Source organism: Vombatus ursinus, unplaced genomic scaffold (genome assembly GCF_900497805.2).
Source record: "Vombatus ursinus unplaced genomic scaffold, bare-nosed wombat genome assembly UNPS02015066.1, whole genome shotgun sequence".
Classification (NCBI taxonomy): Eukaryota; Metazoa; Chordata; class Mammalia; order Diprotodontia; family Vombatidae; genus Vombatus; species Vombatus ursinus.
Window position 1 is genome coordinate 8378833 of NW_020954844.1, and position 21648 is coordinate 8400480.

General features: G+C 54.3%; 1 protein-coding gene and 1 long non-coding RNA gene across 3 annotated transcripts; both read right to left on the reverse strand.

Moving 5' to 3' along the window:
* Nucleotides 1-301: 301 nt before the first annotated feature.
* On the reverse strand, nt 302-1435 carry LOC114031104. Its single transcript, XR_003567697.1, has 2 exons — nt 745-1435; nt 302-405 (listed from the first exon to the last, which is right to left on the reverse strand). It is a non-coding gene; the product is annotated as an uncharacterized LOC114031104 (long non-coding RNA).
* A 3987-nt stretch (nt 1436-5422) lies between these two features.
* On the reverse strand, nt 5423-21219 carry MAVS (mitochondrial antiviral signaling protein). 2 transcript variants are annotated; one of them, XM_027846119.1, is made up of 8 exons: nt 21134-21219; nt 20063-20180; nt 18494-18623; nt 18079-18253; nt 16426-16685; nt 15366-15516; nt 9485-9732; nt 5423-8529 (listed from the first exon to the last, which is right to left on the reverse strand). In XM_027846119.1, exons 3-8 carry the CDS (start codon nt 18608-18610, stop codon nt 8014-8016), a joined length of 1467 nt encoding a protein of 488 aa, XP_027701920.1. In that variant the 5' UTR covers nt 18611-18623; nt 20063-20180; nt 21134-21219; the 3' UTR covers nt 5423-8013. The 2 variants fall into 2 exon arrangements, with proteins under 2 accessions (XP_027701920.1, XP_027701918.1); XM_027846117.1 differs by having other exon boundaries at nt 16426-16688.
* Between the last annotated feature and the right edge of the window lie 429 nt (nt 21220-21648).

Here is a 21648-nt window from a genome sequence, read left to right on the forward strand (position 1 = left end):
AGGTTATAGTAACAACTGGGTCAGACTTCTTTCCTCTTCTGGCCCTCCTTTTCATTGTCCTTCCTCCCTCCTAGCTGAAAGTTAGCTACAATGTTCAAACAAAGATGGGAACCGTGTACTGTTCAGGAGCTCTGTGCTAGGGGCGGTCCATCGATGGGTTTCCCGGTTTTGGAACATGGTGACCAAAGGGAGGGTTTCTTTTAAAATGGGAATTACTGCCTCAAGTATCAATGGTTCAAGAAAAAATAAGGCAAAGAGGTGATGGATATGCTATTGTGGCAGAATAAGACACAAGAAGCGATGTGTATATAATATTTTATTGGGAGAAATAAGGCATTGAGTGGTTTACCCCAGGAACAATCTTTTTCGGCAAGACCACTGAGAACAAGACGTTGTCAGGTCCTCCTGAAAGATAATAACGATATAATTATGTAAAATTTTCAAAGCACTTTGTATACATTCTTACTTTAAAACCCTATAGCACAGGTATTACCATCTCCATTTTACAGATGAGGAAACTAAGGCTTAGCAAGACTAAACAACTCGCTCAGGGCCATGCAGCTAGTAAAAAATTAAATTAAAAAAAATAAAAGAGGGTTGTAAGTCTTCCCAATTCCAAATCCAGCATGCTATCCACTACATAGCCCTTTTGACCCACTTACCCCAATTCCTACCCTCGACTCCTCCCAAAACCACTCCCTCCCCCATCCAGTGTGTGTGGAGTAACATATCCAAGTTCCCAACCTGCATCCAGTCCTGAGGAATGAGCAGAGAATAAGAGAAGCACCTTGAGGCGCTGGCCACAACATTCCAGTCAAGAGACTGGCCCCTCAGCAAGAATTCTTTCTCCTGCTCATCTTTGCAACTCGGAGGAATGTGGGTGCCATCTGCACCAATCAGGAAGCCAAGAGTATCACCAGCTCAACCATACCTGTCACATAACGTAAAGATTTCTTTCTCAACCAGCTTTTAGAGCAGGGTTGTTTAACGCGGAGTTCCCAGACCCCTTAGAGAGTCTGGCTAGATTTCAGGGGAACCGATGAATTTGATTTTTTTTATATTTTGATCATTATTTCCATATAATTGGTTGAATTTTAAAATATGGTTATGAGAATGGGTTCATAGGCTTCACCACTGCTAAAGGGCTCCAATGTGTAACAGAGGTTAGGAGTCCTTGCTTTTAGAGTCTCAGGCCAAAACTCTGGAAAAAGGCAGGGCCACACTCCTCGACCACTCTGTCCAAAGGCTTTGTGGTTCACGGGTAGGGCAGAGGAAGCAGCGTGGGGTTTGGAGTTAGGGGCCCTGACCTCCAATCCCACTCTCCGGCCTATCCCAAAAGCTGCTAACTTCAGGATTCTCCCGCTCACCTGTTGCGTGTTTCTCCTGCTCGGAAGAATTTTAAGAAGAAACCAATTCTGTCCAGGACTGGTGCGGCTCGAAGGCATGGACCAAATGACCTCTGATCCCTTTCAAACCAGTCACAGAAACTCAGAGTTGGAAGGAACCTCAGAGGCCACCCCGTCCAGCCGACACTGAACAAGGACTGTCTCTGCAACGCCCCTGAGCAGCAGTCATCCAGGATTGGCTTGAAGGCTTCCAGGAAGGTGAACGACCCACTTCACTTTCAGATAATTTCGATCCCTAGGTCACACCTTAACCTGCATCTCTGTAACTGACTCTAGTTTTGTTCTCTGGGGACGAGCAGAAGAGCTCTATTCTCTCTTCCTCATAAGGGCCCTTCATATATTTAAAGACAGCTATGATGTGCCCCCCATGTCTTCTGCTGATTAGGCTGAACGTTCCCCATATGGCGCCAGGCCCTTCATACACATTCAGCCTCACCACCCCCCCTAGCATAACCCACCCTTGGGGCCGGGATGACTCATATTGATCGTGGGTGCCAGTAAGGATGGAGGTGGCCCTCCCTTCCAAAGCTCTCTCACCACCACCCTCTCTCGGTCCCTGAAATCCCACCATTTAACTTCATCCCTCTGTGTCATGCACTGCCCTCCCCAGGGTCTTCTTATGAAATTCAACCATCCACCAGCGGGGAACCCTAACAAAGTATGAGTGAGGTCATCAGAGCTCTTCTTCCAGAGGGAGGGATAGACAGCTGTGAGGGCCATGTGCTCCTGAGAGGGAAGAAGGATCCTGGGACCGGATTTAGAGCTGGGTGGGGTCTTGGAGACCATCAAATCCACACCCCTCACTCTACAGATAAAGAAACCGACACCTAAGGATCTGTGTCTGGTCCACAGTTAAGGGTAGGATGGAAAACCTTGGATTCGGAATCAGAGGTCCTGGGTTCGCATCCCAGCTCTGCCTTAATACCTGGGTAAGTCACACCCCTCTCTGGCTTTCAGTTTGTAAAATGAAAGGTTTGGCCCAGATGACCTTTAGGGTACCTTAGGGCTCTAAATCTAAGATCTCCTCGAAGGCATGAATCCCGGAAACCTCTTCCGAGGGGAGATGGAGAAAAGAGAACTTTCTTTCCATTTTCCTAGGATTAAGGAATTTTGAGCTGAAAGGTGCTTCAACAACCATCGAGTCCAATCCTGTCATTTCACAGATGAGGAAACTGAGGCCCAGTGGTGACATGACTTGCCCAAAGTCACACTGGTAATAAGACCGAGGCGGATTTGGACAGATGTCCTCCGACCCAAATCCAGACCCTTTCCAACAGGTCTGGATCTCGAGAAGAGGTTCAGGGAGCCGGCCTGGTGGAAGGAAACTCATTGTGAGGAGACAGCCGAGACCGAGAGCCCCGGAGGGGCCCCCAGCCCAGTCACTTTCCCCCGGCAGCCCTCTGCGGGCCCCAAGACGGACTGGCTCCCGGCAGCCCATGCCCACGGTAAGGCACACCTCCAGATCTCCCATTCCGCGAGTCTGGGTGGGGATGTGACCAGGGGCCACAGAGTTGGAGCAATCCTGCCTCCTCCCCCCGCCTGCCACGGTCCATCCCCAGGAACGATGGAAATACTCAGAGTCACACACTCCGGGAGCTGGCGGGCACCTGGCGCAGCCCGCTCGTTATGCGGCCGACACGAGGACGGCCAGTGCGCTCTCCTCCCTAGTTCGTGGGTTACGTAAGGAAGGCCTTTCCTCCACTCCTCCGCTAGGGACAACAATGAGTTAACTGCGTGCGTCACCAGTGGCGTCACTAGTTACCAAGGAGGTTTGGCATCTGGTTTTTGCAGCCCCCAGGACCCCAGGGATGGACGCCCTGGGGAGCCACAGATGCAAAGTCCTAGGTCAGGAGGGCCCTTCCCCCCTCCGCCGGACCCCCTCCTCCCTCCAGCAGCTTCTGGAAAAGTCAGAGGACTGGAAAAGGGTGGAGGTTCTCTATCACTGAAGTCTTTCCCCCTCCATCCCCCTCCCCGCCCCCAGTCAACGTGACTTACCGTTTGCAGGAGCCCCCTTGGGGCTGGGACCCCAGCCCCTTCCCTGATGCCCACGGAGAAAGCAGCAGAAGGGTGGGGGTGGGGTGGGGCAGGGGACACGGCAGAAATCCGAGCCCAGGAAGACGGAAGGGGGGAGGGGAGGAGGGTCGCGGCGAGCCGGGGACAGCGAGGCAGGGGCCCCCGCACAGAGATGGGGGCAGGAAGGGGGACAGGTGAGGCGGGGGACAATGAATGGGGACTGGGGGAAAGCCGGCAGCGGAGGCGGGGCGGGCAGGGAGACGGCCGAAGGGAGGCTGCGGACAGCGGCCGGCGGCGGCCCACGAGGCCGAGCCGGAGCAGCGCGGGCGGCGGAGCAGAGGCAGCGAGATGCCGATGGAGAGAAAGCAGCTAGAAAAAGGGGAGGCGAAGGCAGGAGCGCCGGACAGAGGGGGCGGAGGCAGCGCTTGACTGCGGGCCAGGGGCGGGGGGCTCCCGTCACTCAGGCGGGCGGCCCCGCTCATTGGCCCGGACCAGCGCCCGCCCCCGGCCCGCGGGGAGGGGGAGCGGGGCCGGCTGCGGCCCCGCCCCGCAGCCGGGGAGAGCGCAGCCTCCCGCAGTGCGGGCCGGCCTCGCTTTCCGCAGCCTCGCGCCGCCGCGCAGGGACAGCAACAGGATGCCTGCAGAGCCGAGGGCAGCCTAGCTTTCGGGGCGCCCCACGGCCTGGGGTGACTGCCTCCCGGGGCCGACCGAGCCCACTTGGGGTGGGGAGCTCATCGTGGGGACCCTGCAGGGAACTCCATTGTAATGCGAACCGCACCCAGTCCCCCCTCCCCCCCTTTAGCCTGGCCACCCACCAGCTCCAGGAATCCAGCCCCGCCCCCCAATCTTCGGTGGGGCCCGGGTCAGGTCCGGAGGAGGGCGGGGCCTCCCTCAACATGCAACAGGGGGTGGGGTGGACGCTGCCCGGCCCTCGGATCTTGGCTCCACCGCTAGGAGAGCTCGGAAGGGCAAGGGGGGGAGATGCGGGGGGCCCACTGCCTGCCCTCTGCAGGGCGCACGCAGCACCCCCTCTTTCTTGGCGCAGGGACGGCAACAAAAGCAAACCCTGCTCCGACTTCTGACCTAGCAGGGAGGTTCCGGCCGCCCCCTCCCACGCCCACCAAAAAACACTCGTGGCCTTTCCGGAGCTTTGAGTGTGGGGCGGGCAGGTCCGAGGCGCAGGACTAGTCCCTTCCGGGCGTGAGCGGGAGGGGCCGTGCATGGACGTCGAGACTGAGGGATGTACAGGAGCGAGGATGAGGGTGAAGGTGGTATGGAGGAAGGGGAAAAGAAACAAGCATTTATATAGTGCCTGCGATGTGCCAGGCACCGTGCTGAGCGCCATACAAATAAAGAATGGGGGGACAGCTCCTGAGTCTTAGATCTTGTCCAGACCCTGCCTCTTAGATGAGGGAACTGAGGCACAGAGGACTTGCACAAGGTCATACTAGGAGTAACAAAGTTGGGGTTTGAGCCCCGGCTGTCCGACTCCAAATCCAAATTTACCTCCACTAAATTTCCTCTCACCTTGAGGTACGGGGAGCACCAAGATACAACGGGAGGTGCTTTAGTTGTGACCTTGAGTCACTGCACCGCTGAGCCTCAGTTTCTTCACTTGTAAAATGGGAAGGCTAGACCAGATAGTTTCCGACAACTCCGAATTATCCCAAAGATTAGTGCTACAACCTAGGCCTTGACTCCTGGGAGTCAGGGGTGAAAGGGCCAGCCCACCCCCTTGCTGGTTCTGTGGAACCCTCTACTAGCTCAGAATTAAGCGCTGCTGCAGTGAAGGGAGTGACCCGACAGGGAGGAACGAGGGAGCTCTGACAAATGGGGTCTAACACATTCCTTCTAGAAAACGCTGCCCACCACCCTCTCCTGTCCATGTCCTGACTCAGGAAGGGCTGTGCCTACCTCCGCCTGCCCTCCCCCACCCCAGGTGGAGCCGGACCTCTCCAGTCACCCCGGGAGTCCTGGCAGCCAGTGAGCGTCACCTCTTGCTGTCCATTTCTCCAAACAGCTTTATTGTAGATGCCAGCAAGCAATCACAGGGTTCCAAGCACAAGACAACCAACCCTTTCCTGTCAGCCTCTTCACTAAATGTGTGGGAAAACGGACTGTAGCAGGGTCCTGGGATAAGGTGCCAGGTGTCCATAGCACGAAAACTGTGCTTCCAATGCCCTCATCTACAGGTACTGGATTGAAACGGGTTGTAAGGAGAGGAAAGGAGGACCGTGGGGTTCTCCATGCTTTGGGCTCCCATCAGGGGACTCCTTGGGGATAAACAGCCTGACAGAAGGCAGACTGGGACCCACAATGCAGCCCCTGGTGCATTAGAGCAACAGTGCTAAGTTCCAGCTTAATCGACACAGCATAATGTGGTGGGCCCTAGTTACTGGGGAAGGATCTGCTGGTGTGGGGCCGAGCTGGGGAGATTTAGAGATGACAGGAAGCCCTCCTCTCTCCTCAAGACCGCAGTTTTCCACCCCCTCAATCCAGTCACTCCTTCATGCCAAGCACCTTCTCTACGTCCACTAGACCACAGAGTGTGATACGGCCCCTCCTCTTTAGGTACGCCACACAAGTGGATGAAAGGCACACACAAGCCACGGACAACACGGGCTGCCACTGTCAAGGTATCTCCCTGGAGGTAGGAAAGGAGTAAGGCCTTGGGGGGGGGGGGGAGAGTCACAGGACAGCACAAGCCCAGAGGGCAGGGGCCAGCTTTGTCTGGGATCCTGGCCTGGCACACGCTCCCTAGATGAGCTGCTTACTCTACATCTGAATCCCAGCTCTAGTCCTCACTGCCAGCAAGGCTGATTCTGTCCCCTCACTTGTGCTGCATGAAGGCTGGACCAGACCCTGGTCCAGGGCTGGGGACCCTGTGGCCTTCTGGGGCCTTGGGTGCAGCCTTTTGACTGAGTCCAAGTTTCACAGAACAAATCCTTTTATGAAGGCGATTTGTTCTGTGAAGTCTGGACTCAGTCAGAGGGCTGTGCTTGAGGACCCGGAGGGCCACACGTGGCCTCCAGGCCACAGGTTCCTCACCCCTGGACCAGGGGATCTCTAAGATGCGAATGATGCAGTGACGGCATGACAGGTCAGAAGCAGGGCAAGTGGAGGGGTAGGCAGTTCAACGGGCTGAGTGGAACCCTGTTAGGAAGGGGGTGCTGGCGCTGAACACCAGATAGCTAGACTGGATCCCACAGGAGACGGGGCTACGGTGACCCGAGGGAAGCAGATGCTAGAGGTGGGCTGACATAACAGACCTTAGATCATCCAATCCCCTGACTTTACAGTTGAAGAAACTGAGGCTCAGAGAAAGCAGCCTGCCCAAAGAAATAGAAAAGTAGCCAAGTCAGGATCCGAACCCAAGACTTCTCATTCCCTGTCCAGTGGCCTTTCTACCTTGTGCCAGGGGCAATGGGACTGGGAAAGGGATAGGCATGAAGCAGTTGTGAATGAATGGGATGGTGACATGGAAGTTTTGGGAGTGGGGGATAAGCAGCACTTGGGAGAAGGCACGTGCCATCCTTCCTGGGCTTGGGTTTTAGCCCCATGAAGCTGAGACAGAGGCAGCGTAGAGAAGGCCTCTCCTGTGACCACCACCCAATGCCAGCTCTTGAGGCCGGACTCCACACAAAGAGGCCTCCTTGGGAAGGCACAGGGAGAGGCACTATGCCCGCTCAGCACTGCTGGCACATGGGCAGGGCCACAAGGTTTCATTTTCAGCAGGGGGTTCGGGCACAGGCTGGCCATCGTGGTTAAGGCCTGACACGTTCCCCGTTTCTTACGAGGCTCTCTTCTCTCCCCAACCTGTCCCAGCTCCTCAAGGACAGGGCCCATCCCCTCTTGCTTCCTTGGCAGGCCTAGCACAGGGGGGCCTCCACAAGAGACCCAAGTACCAGTGGGAGGTGGGGAGGAGATGGCTAGGGTGGTCAGCCAGCATTGAGAGGGCCTCACACATCTGCCTGGTGGAGGGGCTCTCACTTTCCTGAAAGACGGTCATTCATACGATGCCGGGATACCCTCAGTGCCAGAGAAATCTTTACTTCCCAAGGCAGCTCACGGCTCGGAGGACTGCAAGGTTTGGTCTCCTGCACCTCCTGTCCACGAGAGCCCCAATCCAGAGACGAGGTCATTGTGTCTGCCCCCTTCACTAGCCAGGGATCGAGCTGGATAAATGAATGTTAGACCTCAACCAACAGGTTTCCCCACATCCCCACTCCAGGCCCTGTCTCCCTGCATCAAATGTCTCTCAACCACAGAAGAGTGTGGATGGCCACTGCAGAAGCTACAACTGGGCACAAAGCGTGTGGATGGGGGATGGGAGAAGTGCACCCAGACTACGTTCAGGGCTCTCAAGGCCTATGGCCCTTAAATGGCATCTCATCTAACCCCCTCCTTTTTATGGAGGAGGAAGCAGGTTCATGGCCCTAGGGGCCAGCCCCACTGGTCATGGTCAGATGACCCCATGAGCACAGGGCTTCTCCCTCCAACTCAGCCTGCAGCAACAACTCTTCCCTGCCCCCAGATGGGGGGCTGGTCACAGGCTGTGACACTTGAGGGGGAGGGAGGGGACCCTGTTAGACCCTTATTTTTTGATGCGCTTATAAAAGAGGGCCAAGGCCACAGAAAAGAGAGCCACGGCCACAGCAGACCCCAGCCACACTCCCCAGGAGCCGTCCCTACTGGGATCAACTCCAGGCTGGGCTGCAGTGCCAGGTGTCTGGCCCACGTCAGGACCACTCTCAAGGAGGCCCTCACTGGGCCTCTCGTCAACACGGAGCATGAAGGTTCCCAGGGAAGGACTCTCTGAGTCCCCAACCTCTTTGGGGGGACCACTGGCTTCTGGTTTCCCAGGGGAAGGCACATTGGTGACTGAGAAGTAGTCATTCTCCTCGGGGAGATTCACAGAACTGCTGCTACTGATGTGGAGGGACTCACTCCCAGAGTCCCTGCTGATGATCAGGCGCTCAGAGTCACCGGAGTAGGGCTGGTCATCACACGAGTGAAGCACCCCAGGCTTGCTCACCTCCATCTCTTCCACATGGGGAGGGGGCACCTGGGGGACAGGGCTGGGGAACTTCGGGGCCAATGGCGGCGGCACCTGCAGGGAAACAGAATCTGGGCTGTCACTGGGACGCCAGGGCTGGACATCACCAAACGGGAGGGCCTGGGGCTGCCAGGGCCACAGGCAGAAGCAGAGACTGCATCAGGAGGCCTGGAAGTCCCCAAGCCTTCAGCCTGGATCATCAGCCCCTTTTGGGGATTGTAGCAAAGCCACTGGGTATTTGCGGAGGGCAGAAGGACGTGTGGATGGAAACAGGAAAAGGATCTAGGCCAGGGTCCAATGGGGGTCTCTTTAGTGGACCCCCACCCCCGTCATTCCCCTTTCCCCCACTTCTGGCACTCTCCAGACATGGAAGTCATTCAGGGCAAAAAATGGGGCTAAGACTCTAGGACAAATCCTGTCCTAAAAGTCAGGAACTCCAAGACCCACAGGGAAAAAGGACGTGCTGATCCCTTCCTGCCTGAGACCTGTAGAGTCAGCGGGGCTAGACCCCGACTTGTTCCTGGTCGAGCAGCCAATGAGCCTTCGGCCCCAAAGCTCTGCACACGCAAGGCAAGGTGAAGTCGAGATCCAGAGGCTGTGTGAGGTCAGATGAAAATAAGAGTCCTCTTTGGCCTAGGCAAATGAAGGCCCACAGGGGCCCTCTGAAGGAGCGGAGCTGGGGGTGCCATCTGCCTGTGTTTCCCAGGGCTACCCCACTTTCCCCAACAGCGAGTGAGCACAGGGGATTCATTCCATGAGGAGGACCCAGGCTGAGAGGATGAACAGGGCTAGGAAGGGCTCAGAGAAATCCCTGGAGAATGGGATCCTCCCTGGTGGGTCACTGAAGGGAGGCAGGGATGCTTGGGGGCCATCCCCGCCCTGTAAGGCCAGTGTCAAGGAAAGTACTTCTCAAAGTGTCCGCTGGGCCACCGGGTAGGGGGCTAAACCCAGAACCACTAACTCCCAAAAGAACTTGGGACATCTTCCTGCTGGGGGAGGGAGATCTTACCCTCTGTGGCCCCAGGATCCTGGTGGTAGGCTCTTTGCTGGCGGGCAGGCCTGTGCCGTGGATGGGAGAGGCAGCCATCAGCTGGTTTTCATTATCCTGTGAGGAAGCCGCAGCACGGGGGAAGGAAGCTTCAAGTGGGGAAGGCGGTGATTGGGGTCCAGATGTGGGGCCTGCCTTCCTGGAATGGGGCACAAAGGAGGCAGACGGAGATACGGGGCCTCTAGAAGACGGTGGGAGAGAGGCAGAAGCTGGGGGTGGAAACGAAAAGGCAGAACGCTTGTAATCGTATGTTTCTCCCAGAATGTCATGCTAGCCAACCTGGGCCTCTACATCATCCCTCTCCACTGGGGCCCCCTCCAGGCCAGCCGTCCTTCACCGCCTTCCCCAGCTGCCTTCTCAGCTTGGAAGAAAGATCCCACCAGCCCTGCAACCCTTATATCCCACTAGTAAGTTCCCTCTAGAACCTCCATTTGCATGTGACTGCCCCCTTGAGAAATGCTCACTGATTGGCTGACTAGGAAGAGGATTTGGGGCCATTCTCCATTGGGGTGAGGGGCAGGTGGCTCATGCTCGTGGTGCTGACTTCAGAGGTTTAACAGCTGATCCAGTCCAGATCTCCCAAAGGGACTGAGCTCTTCTGGGGTAAGGCCACGAGGAAGGCAGATGGCCACCACCAATGCCACCCATCCCACTGATACTTACCAAAGTCCACTGAGTTTTAAAGCTGTAACAGAATTTTGTGATCTTCCCGTCCAACTCTAACTCCCTGTGACATTCCCAACCTGTGGTCAGCTGGCCTCTGCTTGAAGGCCAAGTAACCCATTCTACTCGGTGACCACTCTCCCTGTTTGCATCTCCCCGACAGCTCCTGGCTCTGCCCTCGGTGGCCAGACAGAATCAGTCCCATCCCTCTTCTGTGGGCCCGCCGGCCTGTTATCCACTCCAAGATGGCTCTCGTGCCTAGCATGGTGGCCAACACCTCTAATCTCTCCTTCTCTTGAGCTTGGGAGGTCTGCGCTACAGTGGCCCAAGCCAATGATGACTGGGAATCCAAAGACCAGCACCTATATGGTCAGCTTGTCAGGGAGGGAAGAGGAAGGAGGGTCTTTGGGAAAGGCAGACCAGCTTAGGTCAGAAGAAATGGAGCAGGTTAAAGCTCCCATGCTGATCAGAATGGGATGGGGCCTGTTAAGTGGCTATGGCATTTCCAGCCTAGGTAAGATGAGGGAGACCCAATTTTGAAAAAACAAACAAAACCAGCTGTGATCTTCCCCAAGTCTCTTTTTCTCCAGGCTCTTCGCTATCCCTGCTTTGAAAGGTCAATGTGTTCCTTAAGACGAGATGCCCCAGACTAAACACCACACTCCTGCCATGGTCTGTGCAAAGCATAGAGGAAGGGGACGATCTAGAAGCTCCGCCTCTTCACACAACCCAGGACTGCGTGTGTTTTCTTGCTGGCACATCCCACTGTCGACTCAGGGCAAGTTTATAATCCCCTAAAACTTCCTAATTGTTTCCACTGTCTAACCATACCTTCCCCATCTTGTATTTGTAAAGCTGGGTTTTGGAACCCGTGTTCAAGCCTTTACTTTTATCCCTGTTGGACTTTATCTTCTCAGATTCAGATCAATCAGCCTGTCACTATCTTTGGGGATCCTATCATCTGTTGTATTAGCTTTGTGTCATCTCCAGATCTGATAAGTATACCATCTGTGCTGCCACTGACTGACCCACGTCACTGATAAAAATGCTAGCGCACACTGGGTCAAGCACCAATCCCCTGGGCACTCCATCAAAGACCTCTGACCTCTCGGTCTCCCCATTCAACCATCTGTCCAATACTCAATGCGTCTTCTAAATGTATTATCTTCTAGTCCACAGGAATTTATCCAGGGCATCCAGAGCTCCTTACTTGTCTTGAGTATTTGTTGCTTATTAGCTGTTTTTGTTGGGTCTTTTCCAATGCAAAGGCCATCCTCCTTTACAGAGAAAACAGCAGCAAAGAGTGGAGTCCTTGGATCACCTCTTTCTTGAAGCTGCTATCATTCCGGCTGACAGAAGCCATGGTCCAATGCTTCATCAACTCCTTCATTTTCTTCCCTTTTTTTAGGTTCGATTTGTGAATCCATTAACATAGGGAGTTCCTCTTGAGAAAATTCCTTCTACCAATGTTTGGAGTCACCTTTTCTGAAACTTACAGGCTTGGAGAGCTACCTGGAGCACTAAGGAGTTAAGTGACTTACCCAGGATCACACCTACAGGGTATGTATGCATGACTCAAATTCAGGTCTTCCTGACCCTGAAGTGGCTTTTATTCACTGTAAGTATCTTGTCCCAGGCTTTTTTCACCAGCCTCCAGCTCTCCTGATACTATTTGTTCATAACTGTGCCACACTCACATTCATCTCGCTAACATCTTCAGTGTGCCAGTCCCCTCAATATCTGAGTTGGTCAGAGAGTTTCCGAGGGACCCACATCAATCTCTTTGAACACTGGGAGTGGTTCCCCTTTGTGTCTCCAGAGTTTATTTTGAGTGTTTCCCATCTTTCCCGGGCTGACTTCTCCTATAGAATTTTAGTCCATGGATTCTCTCTCTCCTTCCCTTGAACCCTTTGAAATTTATTCTCCCAAAATCTAGGATGCAGGTCAGCCTATACCCAGTTATCCTCTCCTACTCTATTGCAAATTTTAGGAGGGAGCGGTCACTTCCCTTCAATGTGTCCATCATTTCCATCCCCACGAGTTCTTCCCTGTTAGTGAGAACTGCATACAAAAAAAAAGATTTCCCTTTTTTGTTGATTATTCCTCCACCTTTTGAAGAATAAAATTATCATTAAGGCAAACCAAAAAGTAGCCCTCATTCTGCTTTTGGTGGAAAGCTCTCCAGCAGATGTCTCAGAGAGCTGAAGTCCCTCATCACTGACTATCACGCCTCAGTGCCAGGGTTGCAGCCTGCTTCCTGAAGTCCTTCTCTATTTCCTCTTCCTGTAGAGGCGGTCCACAGGTCAAATCTTTTTCTGTTTCTCACTCTGCTGATCTTCACCCCGATGCCTTTCACAGTGCTTCTCTCCCCAACACCCTGGTTCTTGGATTTCCTCACAAAAAACTCTCTTCATATACAATGCCCTCATCCTCCCCCAGCACTGTAACTTATGGGGTTCTTCTGAACATGGTACTGTCTTCCAGAACTGGATTCAGGTCGTGAGTTTCATCCCCTACATCTCGGACAAGGTCAATCTGCTTCCTGGGTTAGGACCTTCCCATCACCTTGCCTGCCACCTAGACCCTGGGCACCTATGTACTGACCTCTGAGACCCAAGTCCTACCACCGGCTCCTTTCCTGGATCATCTCTCGTGAACTCCTGGCACGTCACCTGCTCTTACCCTTCCCCGTAGCGCCCCTCTGTGGTGCTGCGTTTGGCAGAGGTGCGTGGGCAGTCTTCTTCCCTTCTGATCCTTTTCATTTTAAAGCCCTTTTGATCAGACTTTCAAAACACTACAAAAATGCATTCTTGACAATCCTCGGTGCACTCTATTCCTGGCCAGGAGTCTGCTATTTTAAGCCACGCTTCAGGATTCCAAATACCATCCTCTGATGCCGTCTTTTTAATATCTGTTTACTTCCCAAAACAATTCTTCTCTTCTACAGTCCTCGTCTTCACAGAGTACCAGTACGGAAAACCCTACCTGTGTCCTTAGTCTTCAGTTTCTTGCCCAGGGTTCCACGATCTTTCGCACATGCATGCATAAACCGTATATACACATGCAAACACACATACAAATATAGCATTGCATGTCTGTATGCACATATGTACCACTATCTGTATATGTACACTTTATGAACATACACATTGTACACACACGTTATGCATTCACACATAAGTATATGTATATAAATACAAACACATATATTATACACACACTGTAGCAAAGCGGAACAGTGAATAGAACACTCAGCCAGGAGTCAGGAAGACCTGAGTTCAAATCCAGCTTCAGACACTTACTAGCTGTGTGACTGTGGGCAAGTCATGTAATGTCTGCCTCAGTTTCCACATTTGTATGGATGAGGATAGCACCCACTTCCTTGGGCTGTTGTGAGGATCAAACATTGTAAAGCTCTGTTCTGATATAACGCAGCTGGCCCATCACTGTCAGGCTCCCTGTGGTTGCCTTTTGGAGGCATCAGTGAAGTTCTTTCCACACCTCCTCTTCAGTGACCAGGTGAACCTATCCCTAAAACCCCTTCCCACCGTCCTCTTCTCTAGGTTCGATCGGCTGAGCGCAGCCGCTGTTTTGTGAGGCCTGTTTCTGCTTCCTCTGCTGAGGAGGAATTTGAGACTGCCACACACGTGTGGAGGCTCCAGGTTCCTGCAGGGGCAAGTTTGCTAGAACATTTTTGCAGCTGTTTTGTCCTTCCACTTTTATCTTTGAATGGCCATGGGATCTTGGCTGAGCTGGACCTCTCCTGGGCCTTCTGTTGCTTTATGGAGAGATACACTTTCTATATATCATCTTTGAAAAGATTTTTACAAGTTTTATGTTCTAAACCTGTTATGGGAATAAATAATGGAATAAGTCTATCTTCTAAATGGCTATTGCCTTTGTCTACTCTCTCTCTCTTTTTCTGCTCTGCAAAGAAATCCAGGGTCTGCTAATTAAGGCGCTTTTACTCTCACTTGGTCTCCTTGTTAGAGCAACTGATTCACGCCGGCTAAATTTCTGCATGACATTATTATAATTGGTGTCAATATCCTTTCTCCCATCCATTACCCCTTTTCCAGTTTCAGTAATTTGTTTGAAGAAGTCAGGATTGCATCGTTTCCATTATATATAAGCATATTGTTCTCATTTTTATCTTTTCACTTAGTTTTTTTTTTTGTTTTGTTTGTTTTTTACTATTTTGGATCTTTTCTCTAAAGTCAGTGGTCTGACTATACACACAGCTGAGAGAAGAATGACTCTTAAATCACTCAGTAAACCTTTAGTAAGTGCCTACTGTGTGCTAGGTACTGGATAATAATCAGCATGATAATACTACCAGCAAGACCTAACCAGATAACTCTAGCTACATATCTTTCACAGAGAGACAGAAACCCCCATATCGCAAAGAAAGGTCTCAAAATATGCTGGACATCTCGATCAATAAGCTCTACTGGGACCGACCCATTCTCACAATCTCCTGGACATCATTTAGCCAAAAAACCTTAAGAGAATGACAGCAGAAGACTGCCCAAGGCCCAAGACTGGTCAGAGCCCCTGACTTCTCCAGGAGGTCCTCCAATGGCCCAAAGCCCACCAGACAGCTACGGGCAGGACCGGGGCTTTCCCCGATCCCGCCATGACAGTCACACCAAATGACACTCTTAACACGGACCGGACCACAACAGGGCAAAGCGTGCTGGGTATGCCACCAGAGGCCCTGGGCCGGATCACGGCTCTGCTGTTTCCCATCATGGGACGACCCTCAGCACATTCCTGCACTTGGCATCTGGGGTGAGGGGCTCCTCCCCTTCCAGCCCCAAGTCTAGAATCCTAGGGAGATCATGGTGGGGACACCGACTGTGAGACAATACACTCAACTTTTCTTTTCTTTTTTGGCGAGGCAATCAGGGTTAAGTGACTTGCCCAGGGTCACACAGCTAGTAAGTGTCAGGGCCTAAGGCTGGATCTGACCTCAGGTCCTCCTGACTCCAAGGCCGGAGCTCTATCCACTGCACCATCTAGCTGCCCCTACACTCAACTTTTCTGAGGGAGTCCCAGAGCGACTCCCTCCCTCCACAAAGGCTATCTGTCACTCAGGGTGGCTTTCCCCCCAGTCTGCAGGAAAGAATGGGGTCTGCCCAGTGGAGTCCTAACCTCCAGGACTGACGAGCTATCCTACCTGGGGGGCTGTCACCTGACCCTCCGCTCTCTTTGCGGTGTTTTCCAGTGACTGTGGCAGCAGGAGCTGAGAAAGAAGAGTCTCCAGGGGAGCTTTGGGGGCTCCTGGATGTGTCCCCAGAATAGGCAGGATTCAGGGCTGCCCGTGGGACCTAAGAAAGAAAACATTAATAATGAATCCAGTCCTTTCAGAAGGCAACAATCTGAGACAGTGAGAAGACACTGGACTTCAGAGGCAGGACCCAGGAGCCCTGGGCAAGTCATCTTATCTGAGTCAGTTTCCTCATCTGTAAAGTGGAGAAAGTACTTGTACCATTGACCGAGCAGCTTAGAAAACCATCAAGTTCCCTGTAAATGTGAACTCTGATCATCGAGAAGCTTCCGGAGTGTGGTCATGTCCATGGGGATCCTTTGGCCCTGCCCTCCAAAGAAACCATAACAGCGGGGGGAAATGCTTCTCTGGTTCCCAGGTCTGTGTCCTCCAGACGTTAGGAATTAACATTTATTTAATTATTCTAATCCTCTTGAAACAAATGCAAATCTAGTATCTGGTCTAACTTTTTGTCCTAGTAGATAAATAGTCCCCCTTGCTTGCCCTCAAACATTTCAGGAATAAATGGGGAATTGGCTTCGCCTCCATTCTTTCCACCTTCCCCAACCTTTCTGCCCTCCCAGGGTCAGTTCAAATAGACCCTTCTGCTCTTGTCTTTCCTGACCATTCCAAGGCACACTCATTTCCCCCTTCCTGGAACACCAGCGGTTCTCAACTGAGCCTGGACCCCAAGTCTAGCACCTAGATTGTTCTTTAACCGTTTCTAGTCTTCCCAGACTGTCAACTCCCGATGGTATAAGATTCTATTGTATCCTCAACCTCGCACGACATACATACTTCTAAAGACACTTATTGGTAGATTCCCAAGTGCTCTTCCCAAGCCTTCCAGCTCGGGTCTTCATGGAAAGGTGAGAGCAGAGCAAACACCTGCAGTTCTTACTTCAGCGGTCTGGGGTCCCACCCTGAAGCCTAGAAGCCTTCATCCCAACTGGGAAAGGAAAAGACATACCTCACTCTTAGACTCTGGTGGCTGTGTGTCCTGGATGGGGGCAGAGTGGCTGTCCTGCCCTCCGTCTCTCTCCAGTTCTTCTGGGTAACCATTGTAGGTGGTGTCAGGCAAAGAAGGCCCTGGTTGAGTGGCTGGACTCCCACTGGCAGGTGGACGGGGCCCTGGGGCCCCAGCAGAAGGTCGTGGTGGGGTGTTCTGGGACACGGGCTGGCTTCTGGGTGGAACAGGGGCAGTGAAGCCTCCGGGATGGATTTGGAACCCTGCTGGAGGGTGGAGGGTGGGAGAGGAAGAACAAAAAGGCAGGCAGGGTCACAGTAAGGTCAGGCTTAGGTCCCAAAGGTCATGTAGGCCAGGCAGTAAAAAGCAGGCCATCTCAGTGGCCCCAACCAGCTCTACCAAATGCCCTTGTCTCACTCTGAAAAAAGAAAGCAAACTGGGGGGTTGGAGTAGCTCTCTAAGCTCTCCTGTGGCTTCCTATCGCCCCTCGGCTCACACACCAACCACGTCCGCGTCTGGCATTAAAGTCGCTCAGAGGTGGACGCCACCGACCTTTTCAGGCTCACCCGAATCACTTCCCTTCCTACTGGTCAAGGGACCCCTGACTCGTCCTTTCCTGTGATCTTTCATCTCTGGCCTCAGCACCTTGCTTTCTGCCTGAAATGCCCTCCCTCCTCACCCCCACCTTTGGAATCCCAAGCTTCCCTCTAAATTAAGTCCAAGGGAGCCCCCTGATCCACCCAAGCTACTTTGTATTTATTTTGATTTACTAATCTTTGCACTTTATTTCCCCAATAGAATGGAAAGCTCATTGAAGGCAGGGATTTTAAAAATGTTTCTAGATACTAAGAGCCTACTACAATGTCTGGAACATTTGTTGTTATTTGGTTTTTTTTTTTTGGCTAGGCAATGGGGTTAAGTGAGTTGCCCAGGGTCACACAGCTAGCTGGTAAGTGTTATGTGTCTGAGGCTGGATTTGAACTCTGGTCCTCCTGAATCCAGGGCCGGTGCTCTAACCACCGTGCCACCCAGCTGCCTCTGTTCAGCTGTTTTTCAGTGGTGTCTGATTCTCTGTGTCCCCATTGGGGATTTTCTTGGCAAAGATGCTGGAGTGTTTTGCCATTTCCTTCTCCAGCTCATGTTACAGATGAGGAAACTGAGGCAAACGGTGACGTGACTTGCCCATGAGCTAGTAATGTCTGAGGCCAGATCTGAACTCAGCAAGATGAGCCTTCCTGACTGACTCTAGGCCCAGTGCTCTGTGCACTATGGCGCCCCCTAGCTGCCATGCCTGGTACACAGCAGGGGCTTATAGATGCTTGAGGAACAAATAGAAGGATAGGCAGACAGACAAACAGCAGACGAATGTGACAGACAGATTACAGAAGGATGTGATAGACAGGATGATCAACAGAGAGAGATGATAGATATGATAAACAGAGATGGAGTAAACACACATGATATACATGGAGGTGGGGAGGCAGAAGGGGGAGATGAGAGGACGAGAAGGGAGGAAGGGTGCCGGGGCACAGGCACACCAAGGCTGTGGAAGGGAGACCCTGCTTTCCCCAGGGGAGATGACGTGTGGCTACGTGCCCCGGGTGGTGGTGCACAGTGACCTCCTGAGAGAAAGGAGACAACAGGAGGGGCACTCACGGGTCTGGTTGGAGGCGTAGACGTCGGCAACGACGTTGGCGAGGTCCGTCAGCTCGCACTCCCGCAGGGCTTTGATGAGACAGTTCACCCAGTCGGTGCGCTTCCGAAGGTGATCAAACAGTTTCCACACGCTGTCGCGGTTGCCATGGCGGTCAATGTAGGCGCGCAGCTTGTCCTGGAAGAGAAGGTTGCGCCCATGGCCTTAGAGGCCATGGTCCTCCAGACCTCCCACGCTAGCACTGTGGCAGCCCTCGCGACTGACAACGGAGAGCCTTTGCAGCTAGGGTCCAAGCCTGGGAGAGGCTAGGGCAGGATCCCCCTCCCCCAGGCTAGGGCCGGCGTCCTGGAGATCTAGCTGATGAGGCAGGAGAGGGGAAGAAGCTTGGGGGAAAGCTGCCTCTGTCACCTCGCCTACCTGGTCAGCAGCAGTGAGGCAGGGCAGGTGGGACAGTATCTCCAAGACATCGATGCGGAAGAAGTCGCTGAGGTGGAAGCGGATGTACTGCTCGGTCCGGTCCTCGGCCAAAGGCATGATCACTCAGGTCCTGGGGGAGAAAGGAACGGGCTCTGTGGTGCGGTGAATGTGGAGGGAGAGGGCCTGGGCCTGACCCCTGGCCCTGCCGCCTGCTATCCGTGCGACCCAGGAAGCTTATTCTCTTCCTGCTCTCGGGGGGGACCCCGTTAACTTGAGCTAAGTTCCTTTCAGGTTCTAAATCTGTGATCCCATGGAGAGCGAGTGAGGAGAGGGCGCTGGCTCAGCTACGGCCATCGACGGGCGCTCCAGCAGAGAGGGAGAATTCTTCAGAAGGTGAGGCCACAGAACCACTGAGGCTTCCCGAGTTTGGAAGGAGGACGGAGGGGGAGAGAGGAAGGATGGCGGTGGCCAGCTGATGGACTCCCAGACTGAGGCCGCCCCTTTCCAGCGAGCAAGGCCTGATGATCAGTGAGACTCCGGCTGCTCGTCTCCTGAAGACCTTCCATAACCCCATGCAGTCCAGGTTGGCTGGGAAGTCTGGTGTGGAGGCAGAGGGATGGACCAAATGACCTCTGATCCCTTTCAAACCAATTACAGAATGTCGGAGTTGGAAGGAACCTCAGAGGCCACCCCGTCCAGCCGACACCTGAACACGGATCCGGACGAGGCATCGCCAGCCTTCCCCTTGAGACTGCGGAGGGGAGAACCCACAGCCGAGGTCAATCTCTTCCACGGGCAGACCACCGTGTTAGCGCGGTTTTCCTGACATCAAACCTAAAAACGCTTCTTGGCGACCTCTGTCCTTCACTCAGAGCTCTTCCCTCTGGGGTCCAACAGCATAAATGGAAGCCCTGCTCCACAGATAGTGCCCGCCAAGTCTTCTCTTTACAGCACAGACCCCGTTCCTTTGAAAGCTCCTCACTTGCCACAACCCTGAAGCTGTCACCATCTTGGCCACCCTCCTCTGGACCATCATCCTTCCTAAAACATGGCCCCCAGACAACACAACACTGCCCCCGCATTCCCCCCAGCACCATCACCTTCTTACTCTGGAAAGCCACATTAGCTTTTCTAGCCGACGTACCTGCTGCCAAACCCCCACATACTTATCAAGGAAACTCTCAGTCAGTCATCTCTCTCCATCTTGTCTTGCTTTTTGAGCAGGGGTAAAACTTTTCATTTATCCTTACTTGGTCTAATGTTCCAGCCCACCCCCAGGATGTCACCCATCCCTCCCAGCATTGAGTCATCTCCAAGTCTGATGCTAAATCTATCCCTTCATCCAAGCCAATGACAAAAATGTTACCCGGCACAGGGTCAAGCTAAGATCCTGTGGCACTTCACCCACTGGTGACCGCCTTCCACTGAGACATTAATGACTCTTCTCTGTGCCTGGCCATTTAACTAGCTCCAAATTCACTCCACTGGATCATCATTTAATCCATAATTCCCTTTCCATAAGAATAGCATGAGAGAACCTGTCAAATGTTGCGATTCTGTGGTGCTTACAATTTCACCATTAGAGCTTCACTCCTTTGGACTGTGGTAGAGTCTTGTTTCCAGAAGGTCCCAGTTACCTTGGCACAGCAGAGCACAGCAGACTGGCCCCAGCTGAGAGCACTGCCACCTAAGGAGACGGAGAGAAGGGCATATTTTGGGGCTGCAGAAAGCACAGAGAATCATGCAGTATCACAGCAGAGCAATCTTAGAGCACAACACATGGCCCCAGGTGGGAGGGCCCCAAGAACAGGAAGTTTGTTATGATGTTCAGTGTTTTAAACAGCACAGTGACCAGACCATGGGATGCACTTTTCTGGGGAAAAGGGAAGATTGCTCTGCATCTTCCAGTCTTGGAGGGCCTCGCCTCGCTTTCTGACCCAAGAGCAGAAGCAGCTGCTCCCCGGCCTGACCCTCCGGGGACAGGAGGGGTGGCGCATTCCATCTAAGGGGGCAGGGGGACGTGGGGGAAAGGTCACTGGACCTGGAGCCTTCTTCCAAGAGGTCCTCGGTTCAAGTCGGACGGCAGCCCCGGAGGCCTCTGGGCCTCAGTGTCCTTCTCTGTAAAGCCTGAGTGCGTCTGGAAGGAAGGGCTGCCCAAAGCCCGGCAGGGCGGGCGGCAGGCGCGCCCCGGGCTCTGGGGACAAGGTCACGGGACGCGGCTACTCCGGGCGAGGCCACAGGGGCAGGTGCCCGGCCAGGCACGTGGCCGAGGCGCCAGCTGCCCCGGACACGGCCTGCACAGGCCGGCCACGGCCACGGCCACGGCCACGGGAGGGAGGACGGCCGGGAGGTCTCCTTCCAGGCCTAGGTGCCAGCGCGGAGCAAAGAACGACGGACTGGCGCGTTCCCCGCCCCCCGCCTCAGTTTCCTCCTCGGTCCCACCTGCTGCACTCCGAAGCTCCCCCTCCCCCACCCAAGGACCTCGGTCAAGGGCAGACGGGCCGCCCCGGTCTATATCGGGGGTGCGGAGCGTGAGAGCACCCCCGCCCTCCCCCTTCCGCGGCTGCGCCCGTGCCCCTGACCTCCAAAGGGCCGGGCGCCCGGTGGAGGGCCGGGGTTCCGAGACACAGCCCAGCTTACCTGCGGGCAAAGCCCCGGCCCGCGGCGGAGGCCGGCGATTGCACAGCCGCCCAAGGCTCCGACGCTGCCCCCGGGAAGAGGCTGAGAGGAGGGGGCGGCGGGCGGGGGCGGGGCCAGGCCAGGCCCAGGCCCAGGGCCAGGCTCGCGCGCCCGCCCTCGCGGCACCAGCCCATTGGTCGCCCGGGTGAGGGGGCGGGGCCCGGAGCGGAGGGAGGCGGAGGAGACCAAGGAGCGGGGGAGAGGAGGGAGCAGGCGAGGGGGCGGGGCCCGGAGCGGAGGGAGGCGGGGGAGGAAGTGAAGGAGGGGCAGGGAGCGGGGGTGGGGGCGAGGGACTGGGGGAGGGGACGAGGGGATGGACTGCAATGATGTGACAAAAATCAGGAAAAAGAGCCGACAGGCCCTGCCAGGCGCCACCCGGCGCGGCTCCAGACAACAAGTTACCCCAAAAACGGGCGTGAGGGAGGGGAAGCACTGCAGGAGGAGCGGGGCGGGAGGCGGGGCTTTGTTAGACTTGG